This window comes from Anabas testudineus, chromosome 9 (assembly GCF_900324465.2).
Source record: "Anabas testudineus chromosome 9, fAnaTes1.2, whole genome shotgun sequence".
In the NCBI taxonomy this organism is placed as follows: domain Eukaryota; kingdom Metazoa; phylum Chordata; class Actinopteri; order Anabantiformes; family Anabantidae; genus Anabas; species Anabas testudineus.
In genome coordinates, this window is record NC_046618.1 from 25,820,186 (window position 1) to 25,837,550 (window position 17,365).

Genomic DNA, 17,365 nt, shown 5'->3' on the forward strand with positions numbered 1-17,365 from the left:
TTTATTGTGAAAGATAGAAGCGTGACTTCCGGTGTGTTGCTGTTTACCTGCAGTAGTTTCACACCTGAGGAGGAAAGTGATGCAGAGCTGCAGCGGAGCCTGACAAACAGCAGGAGGCGCTGACACTCAGTCATTTCATTAAATGTTTAAATCTAGTTTATAATTGTTTATGTTTATAAATATATGACAAAGGGCGATGACGTCACAGCTGAACCTATATTTGTTATGGTCTGTTGAGCAGGTTTAGAGAATTAAAGCTTCACTTTATTATAAGTTCTTACAGAAGTCGTTCACAAAGCTCTGAAACACATCAGGAAAATAAACTTCAATTCACATTAAATATTTATTAAAAATATAAATTAGTTTGAAACTGTTTCCTGATAAACAACTGAAGTCAGTTTTTTAAGATACAATCATTTTTCATTAATATCAATTTAAATTTAAAGGAAAAGAAAATGTGTCGTGTTGTTGTTGATGACCAAACACTGAAAAACAAACAAACAAAACAATAAAACACAAACGTTTGTTTTATCGTAAAAAACTGAAACCATCACTGAGCTCTGATCCTTTAATCATCGTTTCTTTATCGAAACATGATTCACTTTTCACACATTTGATCTGTTCCTTATAAAATGCTGCACAAATAAAGTTTGACTGAAAAGCTACAGAAACTTCAAGGCGGTTCGATCAGGATCAGCTGAGCTCAGGTACACGCAGGTCTTTGGAATCAGGTTGTTGATGTTAAATCAACTGAAGACTTTAAAAGAAACTTCACATTTAAATGTTTGAGTCTAAAAGTCAAAATCAGAGTCTGATTATTCTGTCATGTGGTCTGGAAGGTGACGCCTCACAGACCAGGTCTCAGGATCAGACTCTGCTGCAGGTGTCAGACCAGAAAGTAAAAAAAACCCCAGTTCATTATCCAGTCACCTGTTCCTGAGTCTTCCTGTCGTCCAATCACCACCTTTGACTCTCCTCACCTGTCGTTGAGATTGGCTTCAATCAGGTTCTCATCTGAACTGACTGAACCTGTGGACCTGGTTCTGGTCACTCAGAAGTCCCTTTTCCAGGTGAACCGGTCAGTGTTTACCAGTCCCATCTTACTCAGAAGTACCTGTCCTGCGTGGTCCAGGTGACTCAGTTCTGGTCGAGGGGCATCTTGATGAAGGCTATGGCGGCGAGTTCCTTGCAGAACTCCTCCAGGACGATGACTCCTCTTAGAAGAGTCAGGTGTTCCAGCCTGAGACAGAACAACAGGTAAACTGATCAGCAGCTGTCGTTAAAACACCTGGAAACAGGTCAAAGTTGAAACTGCTTCAATTCAGGTTCACAGAAGAGACAGACAGGTGGAGGTTCAGACAGACAGGTAGTTAAGAAACAGGTATTTACTCCACATTGTGGCTCAGTCCCAGCAGGTGTCTCCTAGCGTTCAACAACCTGTCTGTCAGGTTGGAAACCTGCTGGATCCTCTGCATTAGCTCTGCCATCACCTGAGAGAGGGACAGGCAGGTGAGACAGCTGGGACAGACAGGTTGAAACGTACCTGAGACACAGGTGAGGTTTTTTTGTATAAACACTTTTTGACATCAGACGTCACAGACACTGGTTAAAACCCGTCTGTCTCTCAGTGTCTCACCCTGACGAGGACAGAGAAGAGTGACCTGGAGCAGTGAGACAGGTGTATGTAGGGGTTGAGCAGGTATTCGTGCAGCAGCGGGTGGCTGAAGGACGACAGTCTGGACAGAACCGCCGTCAGCTGCAGGTTCAACTCATACGGCTGAAAACACACATGAGGTCATCAAGGTGAGTCACTGAGTCATCACACAGGTGTGTATGGGGTCAGACAGGTGTGTGTACCTGCTCCAGGATGCGTCCCAGTCGGTCGAACAAGACTTTGAGCAGGTGACCTTCAAAGAACTCCTCCCCCTCACCTGAGAAGGAAGCGGGAGCAGGAAGAGTGATCGGCCAATCCCAGGACACAGACAGAGTCTGACACTCGGTCACCTGGAGGAGGAGATCAGGTGAGAGTTACAGCCTCATCAGCTGAACACAGGTCAACAAACCTGGATCTGAACATCTGTACTGGGTTTAATCCCAACAGTCCTGTGTCAGTGTGAGTCTGGACAGGTGCACGGCAACAACAAAAACAAATGTGTTTGTGTTCTTACCAGAGTGTGAGCGTCGTGAACGTACGATTCGTATCCTCCTTCCTGCAGCAGCTGAGCTGATCGGACCTCAACAGGAACTAAACACAGGAAGCTGCAAACACAGAGTCAAAGGCCGAATGAATTATTACTACCTCTAGTAACCTGTCAGACTAAACACAGGTCACATTAACCTGTCAGACTAATCAGGGTACACAGGTGTGTAGCGTGTAGTCACCTGTTGACGACAGCAGAAGTGGATCCCAGTCCAGAGGAGAGAGGAGGAGGAGGAGGAGGAAGCTGAGTGTCTGAGAACAAAGAGTCTGAGAAGAACGGGTCCTCCTCCAGATCCCTGAGATCACAGAACGAGAGATTTTCATCAGTTATTATTATTAGTTTTCCATCTGACACTGAAGCTGCTCTGCTGACGTACCTGTAGTACAAATATACTACAAATACAGTAAAATCCCTACAAACAACTATTAAATATCTGGAAAAAATGTCTCAAATACTAAAAACATATACATAAAACATTAATCATGAGTAGTAAACACACTGTAAAACTCTGGCAAAACAAATGAAATAATTAGTTAGATACTAATTCTTAAATAATAATAATATACAACATTTGTAAAATTGTAATTTACCCAAAATATTTTAACAAAGGACAAAAAAAATTATTAATTATACTGAATTTATTATTTAAAAACATTTGTAAAATATCATCAATAAAATGTGAAATATCCAGGAAAGAATTCTTACTGAAAAGTCAAATAATATTCAAAAATAGTATTAAATTAAAAAAATTAGTTCAATATAGACCAAATTTAAAATATCTTAAAACTTTAAATATATAAAAAATCCCAAAACATCAGTTAAACACAGTATATAGATATAAAAAAATGTAAAAAAAATCTAACAAGGGTGATGAACTCACTCTCCGTCCTCACTGGTCTCAGCGTGTCTGTCGTCCACACCTGTGGCAGGTGGAGATAGGTAACTACGACTCTGCAGGGAACTCAACACCAGGACGTCCAAAATGTCCCTGTGAGGCTTCTGTAGTAATTCGTCCACCAGAGACAGAGACACCATACTGATCTGAGGACAGAGACAGACACACTGGTTTTGACTTGATCTACACACACAGTTCTCTGCTGGTCTCCTGTACCTGGACTCACCTGGTCTGAGATGTGGTCACAGCGCTGCAGCAGCAGGTGAGTCACACTCTGTGTCCTCAGTAGAAAGTGGACCAGCTGATCAAGCAGAGACGAGGACTGGACGACTCTGACGACAGCACAGAGGACGGAGGTGGAGACTAAGACCACCTGCTCACTCCTGAGGACACAAACACACCTGGACATCAGATGGTTGAGTGGCGATAAACAAAGGGAAGCAGAGTGTGAGAAGGTGCGAGCGTTGTTACGTGTGCAGCAGCTGAGGCTGGACCACGTCCACCAACCACAGGCGACGGACGCACTGAGACACCTTCGCTGTCAACACCTGAGGACACAGACACAGCTCAGGTGAAGGGAAGCAGCAGCGGTTGGACTCACATGTGATGTACTAAACTGGACTTAGTCCACAGACCGATACAGTTCATGGTGGTTTTAGTGTCTGTGTTTTAGTGTCTGTGTATGTCTGTTAGTCACTGTCCAGAACCTGTGGGACGTGTGAAGATCTGTTCTGTTCTCAGATTCCAACACAGGAGGTCAGTGAAACTCCTACTGCATGTTTGGTGTGTGCAGCATTTTAATGCTACCTCTCTGTAATGTTTCTATTTTACTTTATTATTCACACAGCGTCTTATTGTCCTTCTTTACTGTCACTGTCTCATCTTCAAACCAGTCCGGTGACACAGAGACACTGTGTTTAACTATATATATTTAAATCTTGAAATCAGACAGAAAAACAGCAGGTCAGGTATTACAGTAGTAGTATCAGTTCTAATATCTCAGACGGTGTGTAGGTGTGTGTACCTGAGGGGCCTCTCTCGCCAGGTGATCCAGAAAGTCAAACCAGGAGAAGAAGTTGGTCGTGTGATCAGAAGCTCGAGGTTCTGACCTGAGATCAGAGCTGGTGGGAAACAGAGAGAAAAATACTGCAGTACTACTGTTATCAGCCTACAGTATCAGTACACACTCGGAAAATACTAGTACTACCGCCATCACCTGACATACCCAATGTCTACTGCCTTTGTACTGATTTGTGTGGACTCAGTGTGTACCCGTACCTCCACGGTGTATGAGGCCAGCTCTGCACCTGTCCAGGATCCAGACTCTCCACAGGCAGCAGGGAGTACAGCTCCAGCAGCCTCCCAGCCAGCAGCTCTGCCAGCTGGGTCTGATCACTCAGAATCTCCCCTGAAGATCCAGACTGGAGACCAGAGAGCAGCAGGAGGCTGTCGTAGGCCTTCACACAGACCGAGCCCCTCTAGAAAGGTGATGATAACGTGACGGTGAGGTGACAACAAAACAACAACACTACACACGCTGCTACAATGGTGATAAAAACAATTAGTACAATTCTAGTTTCATCACATCCTGTTCACATGTAACTAATATCTTGGATGTTTAAGTAATAAATACTTTAAAAGCTGACGTGTCCTGGTTCTGGAACCCACAGCTGTTTCAGTCAAATCAGTGTAGACGGTCGACAGTAATCTGATTACTCAAAGTAACTTATTTGTTACTACAGTAACAAAATCACTGGTGACTAAATAAGACATGATGGTAATTCATGTATCAGTGAGACAGTTACAGTGAGGGAAAAAATTATTTGAACCCCAGCTGATTTTGTAAGTTTGCCCACTAACAAAGAAATGATCAGTCTATAATTTCAATGGTAGGTGTATTTGAACAGTGAGACACAACAATGACAAAAAAAAATCCAGAAAAATGCGTTTCAAAAAGAGTTATAAATTAATTTGCATTTCCACGAAGGAAAGAAGTATTTGATCCCTTCGAAAAACATGCTTTAGTACTTGGTGGCAAAACCTTTGTTGGCAATCACAGAGGTCAGCCGTTTCTTGTAGTTGGCCACAAGGTTTGCACACATCTCAGGGGGGATTTTGGCCCACTCCTCTTTGCAGATCCTCTCCAATGTTTGGCAACTCGAACCTTCAGCTCCCTCCACAGATTTTCTATGGGATTAAGGTCTGGAGACTGACTAGGCCACTCCATGACCTTAATATGCTTCTTCTTGAGCCAGTCATTTGTTGCCTTAGCCGTGTGTTTTGGATCATTGTCATGCTGGAGTACCCAACCACGACCCTTTTCAATGCCCTGACTGAGGGAAGGAGGTTCTCACCCAACATTTGACGGTACATGGCCCCATCCATCCTCCCTTTGATGCGGTTGCAATTGTCCTGTCCCCTTGGCAGAAAAACACCCCCAAAGCATAATGTTTCCACCTCCATATTTGACAGTGGGGATGGTGTTTTTGGAGTCATAGGCAGCCTTCCTCCTCCTCCAAACACAGCGAGTTGAGTTGATGCCAAAGAGCTCGATTTTGGTCTTATCTGACCACAACACTTTCACCCAGTCTTCCTCTGAATCAGTCAGATGTTCAGTGGCAAACTTCAAACGGGCCTGTAGATGGGCTTTCTTGAGCAGGGGGACCTTGCGGGCACAGCAGGATTTCAGTCCTTCACGGCGTAGTGTGTTACCAACTGTTTTTTGGGTGACTATGGTCCCAGCTGCCTTGAGATCATTGACAAGTTCCTCCCGAGTGGTTCTTGGCTGATTCCTCACCGTTCTCATTATCATTGAAACTCCACGAGGTGAGATCTTGCATGGAGCTCCAGACCAAGGGAGATTGGCAGTTAATTTATGTTTCTTCCATTTGCGAATAATTGCACCAACTGTTGTCACCTTCTCACCCAGCTGCTTGGCGATGGTCTTGTAGCCCATTCCAGCCTTGTGTAGGTCCACAATCTTGTCCCTGACATCCTTGGAAAGCTCTTTGGTCTTGGCCATGGTGAAGAGTTTGGAATCTGGATTGATTGATTGCTTCTGTGGACAGGTCTCTTTTATACAGGTAACGAGCTGAGAGGGCTGCCAATGTCAGCTCGTTACCTGTATAAGATCCACCTGGGAGCTAGAGATCTTGCTGACGGATAGGGGATCAAATACTTCTTTCCTTCGTGGAAATGCAAATTAATTTATAACTCTTTTTGAAGTTAGTGGGCAAACTTACAAAATCAGCTGGGGTTCAAATAATTTTTTCCCTCACTGTATGTCTATTGGACTAGTTAGCTGTAGTTAACCTGTTTACTGACCTGACTCTTGGTGAGCTGCAGCAGAGCCGATAGCAATGTAGACTCTGATTGGACAGAGCTGGAGGCAGGGGGCTCAGATTGGACAGGGCTGGAGGCAGGGGGCTCTGATTGGACAGGGCTGGAGGCAGGGGGCTCTGATTGGACAGGGCTGGAGGCAGGGGGCTCTGATTGGACAGGGCTGGAGGCAGGGGGCTCTGATTGGACAGGGCTGGAGGCAGGGGGCTCTGATTGGACAGGGCTGGAGGCAGGGGGCTCTGATTGGACATGGCTGGAGGCAGGGGGCTCTGACTGGACAGGGCTGGAGGCAGGGGGCTCTGATTGGACAGGGCTGGAGGCAGGGGGCTCTGATTGGACAGGGCTGGAGGCAGGGGGCTCTGATTGGACAGGGCTGGAGGCAGGGGGCTCTGATTGGCTAGAAGGAAGTAGAGTTTCTGTCCTGTGATTGGAGGCTTGTGTGCAGAGCTGTGGTTGGTTGGAGGCTGAAGTCCTGGCTGCTGGTTGGTCCGCAATCTGATGGCAAGAATCAAAGAAAGTCACATGATCACACAGTGATCGGTTAGATAGGAGCTGGAAGTTAGCGATTAGTTAGTTACTAATGAAGCTTAGAGGATGCTGGTTAGTTATTACTGTGACTGGTTAATAGGTCGTTAAGTTGGTTTGTAGTTAAAGGTGCTAGTTAAGTCAGTGTTGAGTTGTTGACTGGGTGAAGCTAGTAATTTATTTAAGGTTGGTCAGTGGTGGGTATGGTTAATGACTAACCTGTTGGTGAAACTAGTCTGATGGGTACCTGGTTACTGACATGTTAGTTTGGAGCTCTACTATTATACTATAAGTATATCGCTAACCTTAATCAGTAGTTGGTCAGTTCAGGGTTGTCTGTTGGAGGATGTCACGTGTGTAGTTGGTTAGTTACCTAGTGACTGGGTGGTTGGTTGATTAGCTGCTGGTTACCTCTAAGATGTATCTGAGCGTGTGCGGATCCTGTTTGACTCTGGAACAGATGACCAATAGAAACTGTGCCTCCTCCTTCTCAGTTTGGGAACCAGGAAGTGCACAGAGACGAATCAACTTCTGTGGAGGGGCGATGGGGCAGAATGACATCATCAGACAGTGGAGTCACATGACTGAGAGCTAACCTGCATCAATCATTCTTTCCTTTCTGTCAGTGGAAATTAGTTTAAACTGGTTTACTACTGGGAATAAATGAAAATGACTCACCTGTACAGGTTTGTAGACATTGACCAGGTGCAGCAGAGGTTGCTGCATCTGAGACAACAGCTTAGAGAAAAACAGCAGGACCTGCTGAGACATCCCCGGAGGATACTGAGGAGGAGGGAGGAGATCATTAGTAAGAGTTCACCTCAGGATCTGTTCAGCTGGAATTAATTATTCTCAGTCAGCGACACAACAACATGTGTGTTTTTATGTTTGTGAGGGCAGAAGCTCCAACCTGTGACAGAGCTGACAGAGCTGTGCATTCAAATTCCAGCTGTCCATCAAAATATTTCATACTGGAACAGGAACCTGTTTGAATTCAAACATCACTCTACAGCCCACAAAGTCAACAGGTGGCTGAGAAAACATGACTGAACATGTGGATTCTCATTTCACCAAGTTGACCAGCTGAAGAATCACAAATATTCACCAGATTAAACTGTCACATCAAGTCAAAGAGATTCCGGATGAGCAGCTACTGTACCATCAGAGTGTCGACAGTGACGGTCTCACTTCTCCTGCCAACACAGAACTGATTTTACAACAGAAACATCGACCTCAAACACTGTGGACATTTGCCAAAGTGACTTAAGCCTTGTGTTCAAACTAAAGCTGTCAATTAACTGTAGTGGAAGTAAAAGTAATATAAGTTACTTAAGTAAAGTGATTAAAGCCTGTGAATATACACCACTAAAGCTGAACATTTCAGGTATTTGTCCTGTTGTTTGATATCAGCATTAGTTTCAGGATGAATTCTGATCTGTGATGTCTCAGCTTGTAACTCTAAACAGCTTTTAGATCAGTAAGTAGATCGAATGGATTCAAACACGCAGTCGACGAAAATCAACAAGCAAATTAGTTCCATTGATTTTAACTGTAGTTGGTGACATCACTTGATCACTTCTAGAGTGATCTAGTGTTCTAGAGTAGAAGTTGTATTTTATTGTTCCCCTGTGCATCATGTGACCAATGCAGATGCACAGCGACTTCCACATGGAGCTGGATTCAAGTAAATTTTACCTGAGCTTTGCCCAGTGTGCACAGAGTCTCCAGCAGTTTGTGTTGCAGCAGATACTCCAAACACGCTCCCATCTCCTCCACACCCTGCATCAACACATCAGTGAATACGTCAGCCTCTATGAGCTTCATGGACAGTGAACAAGACATGGTTCCACAAGAAAATCATCATACGTTTTAAAACAGTTAACATTGATTAGATTCATCAGCTGTTCCTAATAAAGTGACCACTGTGTGTGAGAAGCTGTGAGCAGACAGAGAAAGAGAGAGACAGGTGTTACCTGTTGTTTCTCTTCATACACCAAAATATCCAACATCTGTTTGAGACGCCACGGGATGTCAGTCTGTTTGACAGGACGGCTGTCGTCTACACACACACACACACACACACACACACACACACACACACACACACACACACACACACACACACACACACACACACACTGTTCAGTCCGTTTCCCATTGGTCTGCTTCATCTCATCTGAACCTTAACGTATCCCCAAAACCGAGCTTCCCCGTCACTCACCTGTGGTCTCGATGTAATAGTTGGTGATTGATTTCCAGTGTTCCACAAACGAGTCCAGTAGGTCCACTGTGGGTTCCCGCTGAGAGACAGACAGTTAGACAGACAGGTTCAATAACAGGAAGTGAATCTGTCTCATTAATAAAATAAAAGCAGGAAAATGTTGTGTTTAGTTTGTTTTACTCTAACAGCTTTTGTCTTCACTTTTCTCTGACCAGGTAAAATTAAAAACATTAGATCTCTGTGCAAGTTAAAATCCACAGACAGGAAACCCTCCATAGATCACCAGAATAAAAGTTGTTTTGTTATTTGAATTCTGCACAGACTCTAACCACATCCCAGTAAATATATTGTTGTAATATTGTTTTTATAAATAACAACTGTTACTAATACGCAATAATAATACAGAGATAAACTTTAAGGAACCATTTAGAAATGACACTGACTGAAAACAATATGTTGTGTTTTAAAAACTTACTGGCATTATTAAACTGGGTCCTCATGATGACCAGTGAACTGGGTCTGACTGTACCTGTCCACCCCACCCCACCCCACCCCCCAGGCCCCAGCCCACCCCCCAGGCCCCAGCCCGGACCTGTCTGAATACCTGAACACATTCCTTCCTCCACGTCGACACAAACTCACCTGCCGCAGGTAACAGAACTTTAGTCACAGTTCGCACCTGATAAACCGGGTTTATTTTCTGCGTCAGTTAACGTTATTACCCCCCCCACCCCCCCCCACCCCACCCCCCAACACACATGTCACAAACTTTAACTGGCACATACCTGAGCTAACAGAAGCTAACTTGGCTAACAGCTGCTAACTCACCGTCTCCAGCGCGTGCAGCAGCATACTCGTTAGTTTACTGAACGTCTCCATTCTCCCGACTGTTCGTTAACCCGGTTAAACCCGGTTAAACCCGGTTAGTTACCGGTTATCGTTGTCAGTTCACTGCGACATGTTGACAACTAAACCAAACAGCTGACCGGGTCAAACTACCGTAAACATCCGGTCTGAAGTTTCAAAATAAAGAACAGTCCAGAGAATTTCTGCTGCGTCCGCTCAGATAATTTCAAAATAAGAGCTCTGTCTATAAATGCGGACATTTGATTATTAATGTCTATAAAAAGTATTTGTAATAACACATATAATAAGCTCCACGTGTAATTAAATTGATACATTAATTAAAAATTAAACAACAAGAATCACTGGTTGTGGTGTTGGATTTAATTCAAAAAGTAAAACTCATAAATAAATTCTAGATTCATTTAACAGTAAAATATTTGATTTGAAATATTTTGCAGTATAAATATTGCGTATCTCTCGAGTTCACTGCACGTAACCACAGTCATGGGGGACACTGCTGATTGCACAGTTGTCCAGAATACTCTGATGCTTTTACTGACTCAAATGTTTGATGCAGCGGTTCAGCAACGTTTAACTTGTGCAGCACAAGACTTCAGCAGATGAAACATGTTTCAGCATCAGGTGAGTTCACACTGTTTCCTGTGAAGATGTTCAAGCAGAAAATAAAATAGTCTCAGTTCTTGTTGCTTTTATGAACAATAAGTGTCTCTGGTTTCAGCAGCAGCTGTTGTTCAGCCCGAGTCTGGGTGTGACAGAAGCGGGGGTGGACAGGTAAAGTTACCTGCAGTCCCTCCTCCCTGTGTCAGTGCCTCAGCTGGAGCTCAGCCTTCATTATTCTGTTTCCATCCAGCTGGACGGTGACGGTGAGTTTTTACTTTGCTGCTCGTCTGTTTTAGTTCATGATGCATTTATTTATTTCAACTCTCGGTCGGTTTCTAATTTTTAAAATGTTTCATTTAGTCTCAGTCATTTCTTCAGTCTGAAAAGGAAGCGGGGGCGCCTGTAGCTTCATCATCATCATCACTTTAATCTCGGTTCAGTCTGATACAGAACACATCTGGTGAAAGCACCCAGCTGCTCTTGAACGCATCTTCTGCAGGTTTGTGTTTACTTCAGTGCGTTTTCACATTTATCCTCGTGAACCGAGCTGAACTCAGCCCCCTTAAAGTGGACTGAGCTTATTTTATAATAATTCACCAACGTGAGGTGATCACAGTATAAAGAATATGTTCATTTCCAGATTATGAGGATTCTTTCAGAAACCAAAGAACTGGTTGTATTCAAGAATAAAACTTAAGCAGAAAATAACCTGAAGCTTTTTCTTTCATTTGACTTTAAGACCAAACTTTGAGGTCAGTGTCAGGTTCTGATGCCATTATTCTGTAACCACGCCCAGTGACGTCATGTTGATCTAACGTGTCCCCTCCCCCTGCAGGTGACATCATGGTGTTCCACCCAGAGTTTGAGAATGCAGGTAAGAAGGCAGGGCTTCAGGTGTGGCGGGTGGAGAAGATGGAGCTGGTTCCCGTACCTGAGAATCTCTACGGTGGTTTCTACAGCGGAGACGCTTACCTGGTTCTCCACGGCACCAAGACCCAGAGGGGATCACTGCAGTATGACCTGCACTACTGGATAGGTACTGCAGCTCAGCACATACTAATACTGCTACTGCTGTTGTATTTTAGAGCAGTAAATAACAGTATCGTCAGCATAAAGTCAGATTTACCGAACGGTGAGCAGGTCCTTCATCGTGTTCAGAAACACAGTATTACTACTGATCTTAGTAGGTTTAATACTGCTGAGAGTAATACTTTTAGAAGTAACAGTGATTCCAGGTGTGACACTGGTTCTGGTCTGTGATTGGTTCATTGATCTCCAGGGTCAGAGTGTTCTCAGGATGAGAGTGGAGCAGCAGCCATCTTTGCGGTTCAGATGGACGACTTCCTGCAGGGGGCGCCAATCCAGTACCGTGAAGTCCAGGGCCACGAGTCCAGTACATTCACTGGGTACTTCAAAACTGGTCTCAAGTATATGGTAACTACAAAACATGTACTACATGAACTGCTGGTACTACTGTAGGTTTTACATCACACAGAATTTTGTCGTTTATTTTAATTTTACTGTTTATCTTGATTCAGTTTCACTGTTTACTGCATTATTATCATTATTATTATTATTTGCAGTACTCTGTACTCAGTACTACTGATACTGCAGTACAGACAAATGGCTTGACTGATGATGTCAGTTCTACCTGCTCTCAGGCAGGGGGTGTGGCCTCAGGGTTCAGACACGTGGTAACCAATGACGAGAAGAGGCTGCTGCAGGTCAAAGGTCGGCATGTCGTCAGGGCAATGGAAGTTCCGATCAGCTGGGAGAGTTTCAACCAGGGAGACAGTTTCATCCTGCACCTGGGAAAGGTGAGATAGACAGGCAGAGGTGAGACAGGCAGTCAGACAGACGGGCAGACACTGAATCTGTCTCTCTGTGTCTACAGGAAATAATCCAGTGGTCTGGTTCCCATAGCAACCACTTTGAGAAGCTAAAGGCTGCTATGGTGAGTGGTGATGTCAAATCATTACATCATCATTGTTTAATGACATCACTGATGGACTGATTGATTGACAGGTATGTAAGGGTATCCGTGACAACGAGATGTGTGGGCGGGCCAAACTGTTGATCTGTGATGAAGGGGCGGAGCCAGACAGGATGCTGCAGGTGATGACCTGAGGACAGTAAAGTGTGTTTTCCAGGTGGCACTACCTGGGAGACAGCTCAGATTTTCTTTATCTGGAAAAATGTCTTAAATATTGTAAAATATGCAATAACTAATTAAAATAACAATAAACATTTAATCAAATATCATTAAACACTTTTCAGGTAAAGTTGTTGTGTGTGTCTGTGTGCAGGTTCTTGGAGAGAAGCCAGAACTTCCCGAAGGTCAAAGTGACGACACCAAGATGGACGCCTCCAACAGGAGAGTGGCTCAGCTCTACAAGGTGACACATTGAACCAGGTGTTTCTCACCTGTATGACTGAGTGCAAGGCTTCTAGTGTGAGGTAGCAGCAGGAAGTGCTCACCTGTTTGTCTCTCAGGTGTCGAATGCAGATGGGGACATGGCAGTTACCATGGTAGCAGAGCAGAACCCCTTCTCCCAGGATACTTTGCAGTCCACTGAGTGTTTCATCCTGGACAACGGAGTTAATGGACACATCTTCGTCTGGAAAGGTTCGAACTGTAAAATGGTTCTAAGCAGACTGGACTGAAACCAGTTAGACAGGTCTGCACAGGTTCCTCTGACACAGGATGTGATATGATTGGTCAGTGAGAACGAGCGCCGTTATCAGCTGTGTACGGAAAAATAGAAGACACGTGTCTGCATGTGTGTGTTTGCAGGTAAAGATGCGAATGCGGAGGAACGTTGTGCTGTCCTGAAGAGCGCCGAGCAGTTCATCCAAAAGATGAACTACCCCTCACACACACAGGTAAACACACCTGTGTGACAGGTAAACACACCTGTGTGATACAGACTCACCTCTCAGTCTTTGCTCAAATTTGCCTGACACAAAATCAAATTAAGTTTAAAGCTAAAAAAACACTTCTGTCGGTCCATCAGCGTGAATGTGTATGTATATACAGTACCTATTCACCTTCACCTGTCTAACTGCTTCACCTGTCCACCCTGCCTCGATGGGCCCCCTTAGATCCAGGTCCTTCCGGAACATGGAGAGACTCCAATCTTCAAGCAGTTCTTTAAGAACTGGAGAGATTGTGGTGACACTGTCGGCATGGGAACAGCGTACGTGTCCAATCGGATAGCAAAGATAGAAAAGGTAGATGAACCAGGACCAAGTTCCAGACCAAACTGTTCGTTTCTAGACCAAAGCTAATGGTTTTCATTGGACAGGTGCCATTCGATGCGTCAAAGTTACATCAATCAGAGGCCATGGCAGCGCAGCATGGGATGGTGGACCGAGGGGATGGAGAGAAACAGGTTAGCAGGGCCATGTCCATCATGACCCGAAGAGATTCCAAAATAAAAATGTAAAATGTTCAGACGAAGACTATTTTCAGACAGAGTACTGTCTGCAGGCACCACGTGGCACTTACAGTAGTTCCCCTGTGGTCTAATTTAATTTTACTTTGCCCCACTCTCATTTTGGTTCCCTAGTGTTACACTATCTGTATGTGAGGAGCAAACACAAGGTGGAGATCCCAGTGGTTTTAATCTGTAATCATGAGCAGAACAAATACAGAGACATAAACATTTGTTACTTCCAACTGCAGAGAGAGAAACCTGAACATCTTTTAAACTGTTGTGTACAAACTGTTATTTTACTGCCCAGTTGGACGTCTGAGGTGAAACATATTATGATCACTGAATGCAGCACTGTACCTATTCTGTTTAAATGTGGCCTAGTGCTACAGCTTCACTGTCTTTCTATCATCTGGACAGTGAAGACTTCAGTAACTGCTTATCTGGACATTTAATTATAGGTTCACCTCAGATCAGAAACCTAAACTACCTTAACTGGCTCGTGATGCATGAGCTCTAGATGATGTGACCATGTGGCCCATTGGGTTTGTGATGTCATTTTTTGGGTCACTATCCAAAAAATCGACCTGTCTCTCTGACCTCTTTACTCGTCTGCAGATCTGGCGTATTGAAGGATCCAAGAAGATCCCAGTGGATCCGTCAGTCTTCGGCCAGTTCTATGGAGGAGACAGTTACATCATCCTGTATAAGTACCAACACAGTGGCAGACAGGGTCACATCATCTACATATGGTGAGATCCACAGGGGAGAAGGATGAAGAAGAACTTGATGACAGGTGTCCATCTACCTGCTCCATCTAGATATGGATCAAAAATCAACTGTATCATTTGGCGTCTTTGTCTGCAGGCAGGGAGCAGAGTCCAGCACGGATGAGGTTGGAGCGTCTGCCATCTTGGCTGTCCAGGTGGATGATGACCTGGGAGGTGGAGCAGTGCAGGTACATGAAGTGACAACACTGGACCCAGATCTGTAAAGACAATAAGACTTTAACACTCACACTGTCACCTGTCTGCAGGTACGAGTGGTTCAAGGTAAGGAGCCAGCCCACCTCATGAGCCTATTTGGCGGGCACCTGTTGGTGGTTTACAAGGGTGGGACTTCCAGAGAGGGTGGCCAGTCAGAGGTGGCAGGGACCCGCTTGTTCCAGGTTCGATCCAATCCAGCAGGAGACACTAGAGCAGTGGAGGTGAGAGAGAAAACCACAGACGTACAGAGACTGAGGTGTGTCAGGACCAGACTGCAGGATGTTAGTCACAGATGGTCACTGTGCGTTTTTGTTCCCCAAGACCCTGATTCCAGTCTTAGTCCACTTAGACCAGCTTGATATGGTCTCCCCTGTTGTCCTCAGGTGGATCTGTCCTCCTCCAGTCTGAACTCCAATGATGTCTTCCTTGTGGTCTCCCCTTCTGGATCCTGGATGTGGAAAGGGAAAAGCAGCAGCTCAGCCGAAGTCAAGGGAGCTGAACACCTGTCTGGGATCTTGCAGGTGACCCCCACCCTTCTAGAGGAGGGAAAGGAGGAAGGTGAGGGGGGGCTGGATGATGGAAAAATGTTCGTTCCATATATTGACTTTAAGGAACAAGTTCAAAGCAGCTGATATCCTGATTGTGTATTTGTGTACAGATGAATTCTGGAAGGTGTTGGGGGGGGCAAACGGACTACTGTCAGTCCCCCCGGTTACAAAACAAGATGGAGATTCATCCGCCTCGTCTGTTTGCCTGCTCCAACAAGACTGGAAATTTCCTGGTCTGTCTGCTTAAGTATTTAGGGCTGTTGACTTTGTAGCTTCTAAGTTGTTTGATGTGGCTGCTGACAATATCAAGGTGGTTGGTACAGGGTACAGGTGTACTCAGTGGTTGGTACAGGGTACACGGGTTTACTCAGTGGTTGGTACAGGGTACAGGTGTACTCAGTGGTTGGTACAGGCGTACTCAGTGGTTGGTACAGGTGTACTCAGGGGTTGGTACAGGTGTACTCAGGGGTTGGTACAGGTGTACTCAGGGGTTGGTACAGGGTACAGGTGTACTCAGTGGTTGGTACAGGTGTACTCAGGGGTTGGTACAGGTGTACTCAGGGGTTGGTACAGGGTACAGGTGTACTCAGTGGTTGGTACAGGTGTACTCAGGGGTTGGTACAGGTGTACTCAGTGGTTGGTACAGGCGTACTCAGTGGTTGGTACAGGTGTACTCAGGGGTTGGTACAGGTGTACTCAGGGGTTGGTACAGGTGTACTCAGGGGTTGGTACAGGGTACAGGTGTACTCAGTGGTTGGTACAGGTGTACTCAGGGGTTGGTACAGGTGTACTCAGGGGTTGGTACAGGGTACAGGCGTACTCAGTGGTTGGTACAGGTGTACTCAGGGGTTGGTACAGGTGTACTCAGGGGTTGGTACAGGGTACAGGTGTACTCAGTGGTTGGTACAGGTGTACTCAGTGGTTGGTACAGGGTACAGGTGTACTCAGTGGTTGGTACAGGTGTACTGAGGGGTTGGTACAGTTACTGAGGGTTTCCTGAGTACTGATGACCTGCCCCAGGGTTCCTCAGGGCTTCACCTTGTCATTAAGAAGCCAGTGCAGATTGTTAACAATCATTTAACCTGTGTGTGTTCAGATGGAGGAGGTTCCTGGTGAGCTGACACAGAATGACCTCGCACCTGACGATGTCATGATCTTGGATGTCTGGGACCATGTGAGTCTCATCTTCTGTCCCAATGGTTACAGATCCTGTTCCTACTTGTTTCCATAAATCCTGTGTCCTCCTGCAGGTGTTTGTTTGGATCGGGAACCAGGCTGATGAGGAGGAAAAGATGGAGGCAGCAGCATCAGGTGAGTTGATCTTCTAATGCATTAATCAGCAGCTCCTCAGGTAAACAACCTGCTCAGGTGCAGGTGTCTGCAGCCTTGATGTTCTTCTAGTGTTAACCTGGTTCAGTTGATCCAGGTCCGTAACAGCTACCTTTGTGTTACTTTGTGCAGCGGTCCGGTACATCGAGAGTGACCCAGCCCACAGAGACCCCCGTACCCCCATCGTCACGGTGAAACAGGGATTTGAACCGCCAACCTTTACTGGTTGGTTTCTGGGCTGGAACCACAAGTACTGGACCACCAACCCGCTGGAGCACCTCACGAAGCACCTGTGACATCACTTCCTGTTTAAATACTATAAAGCAGGATAAAGTTTGTCAATATTAATGAAGGAGCCAGCTGAGCCTCAAATCTGAATCAATAAAACCTGTCTGTCTACACACCTGTCTGTCTGTTTCC

The 17,365-nt window shown here is 45.2% G+C and overlaps 1 protein-coding gene and 1 pseudogene across 4 annotated transcripts; one reads left to right on the plus strand and one right to left on the minus strand.

The window, feature by feature from the left end:
• Nucleotides 1-329: 329 nt before the first annotated feature.
• Nucleotides 330-12,385, minus strand: fam160b2 (family with sequence similarity 160 member B2). 4 transcript variants are annotated; one of them, XM_026343242.1, is made up of 18 exons: nucleotides 12,300-12,385; nucleotides 9,182-9,260; nucleotides 8,934-9,019; nucleotides 8,656-8,739; nucleotides 7,639-7,743; nucleotides 7,372-7,491; nucleotides 6,421-6,930; nucleotides 4,375-4,574; nucleotides 4,121-4,217; nucleotides 3,568-3,644; nucleotides 3,323-3,479; nucleotides 3,082-3,242; nucleotides 2,383-2,496; nucleotides 2,169-2,259; nucleotides 1,858-2,004; nucleotides 1,637-1,777; nucleotides 1,390-1,490; nucleotides 330-1,240 (listed from the first exon to the last, which is right to left on the minus strand). In XM_026343242.1, the coding sequence occupies exons 3-18, from the start codon at nucleotides 8,967-8,969 to the stop codon at nucleotides 1,138-1,140; spliced, it is 2,244 nt and encodes a 747-aa protein (XP_026199027.1). In that variant the 5' UTR covers nucleotides 8,970-9,019; nucleotides 9,182-9,260; nucleotides 12,300-12,385; the 3' UTR covers nucleotides 330-1,137. The 4 variants fall into 4 exon arrangements, with proteins under 4 accessions (XP_026199027.1, XP_026199026.1, XP_026199029.1 ...); XM_026343241.1 differs by lacking the exon at nucleotides 12,300-12,385 and adding an exon at nucleotides 10,010-10,203; XM_026343244.1 differs by lacking the exons at nucleotides 9,182-9,260; nucleotides 12,300-12,385 and adding an exon at nucleotides 7,871-8,153 and having other exon boundaries at nucleotides 8,934-8,978.
• On the plus strand, nucleotides 10,486-17,334 carry LOC113150644 (annotated as a pseudogene).
• Nucleotides 17,335-17,365: the final 31 nt, after the last annotated feature.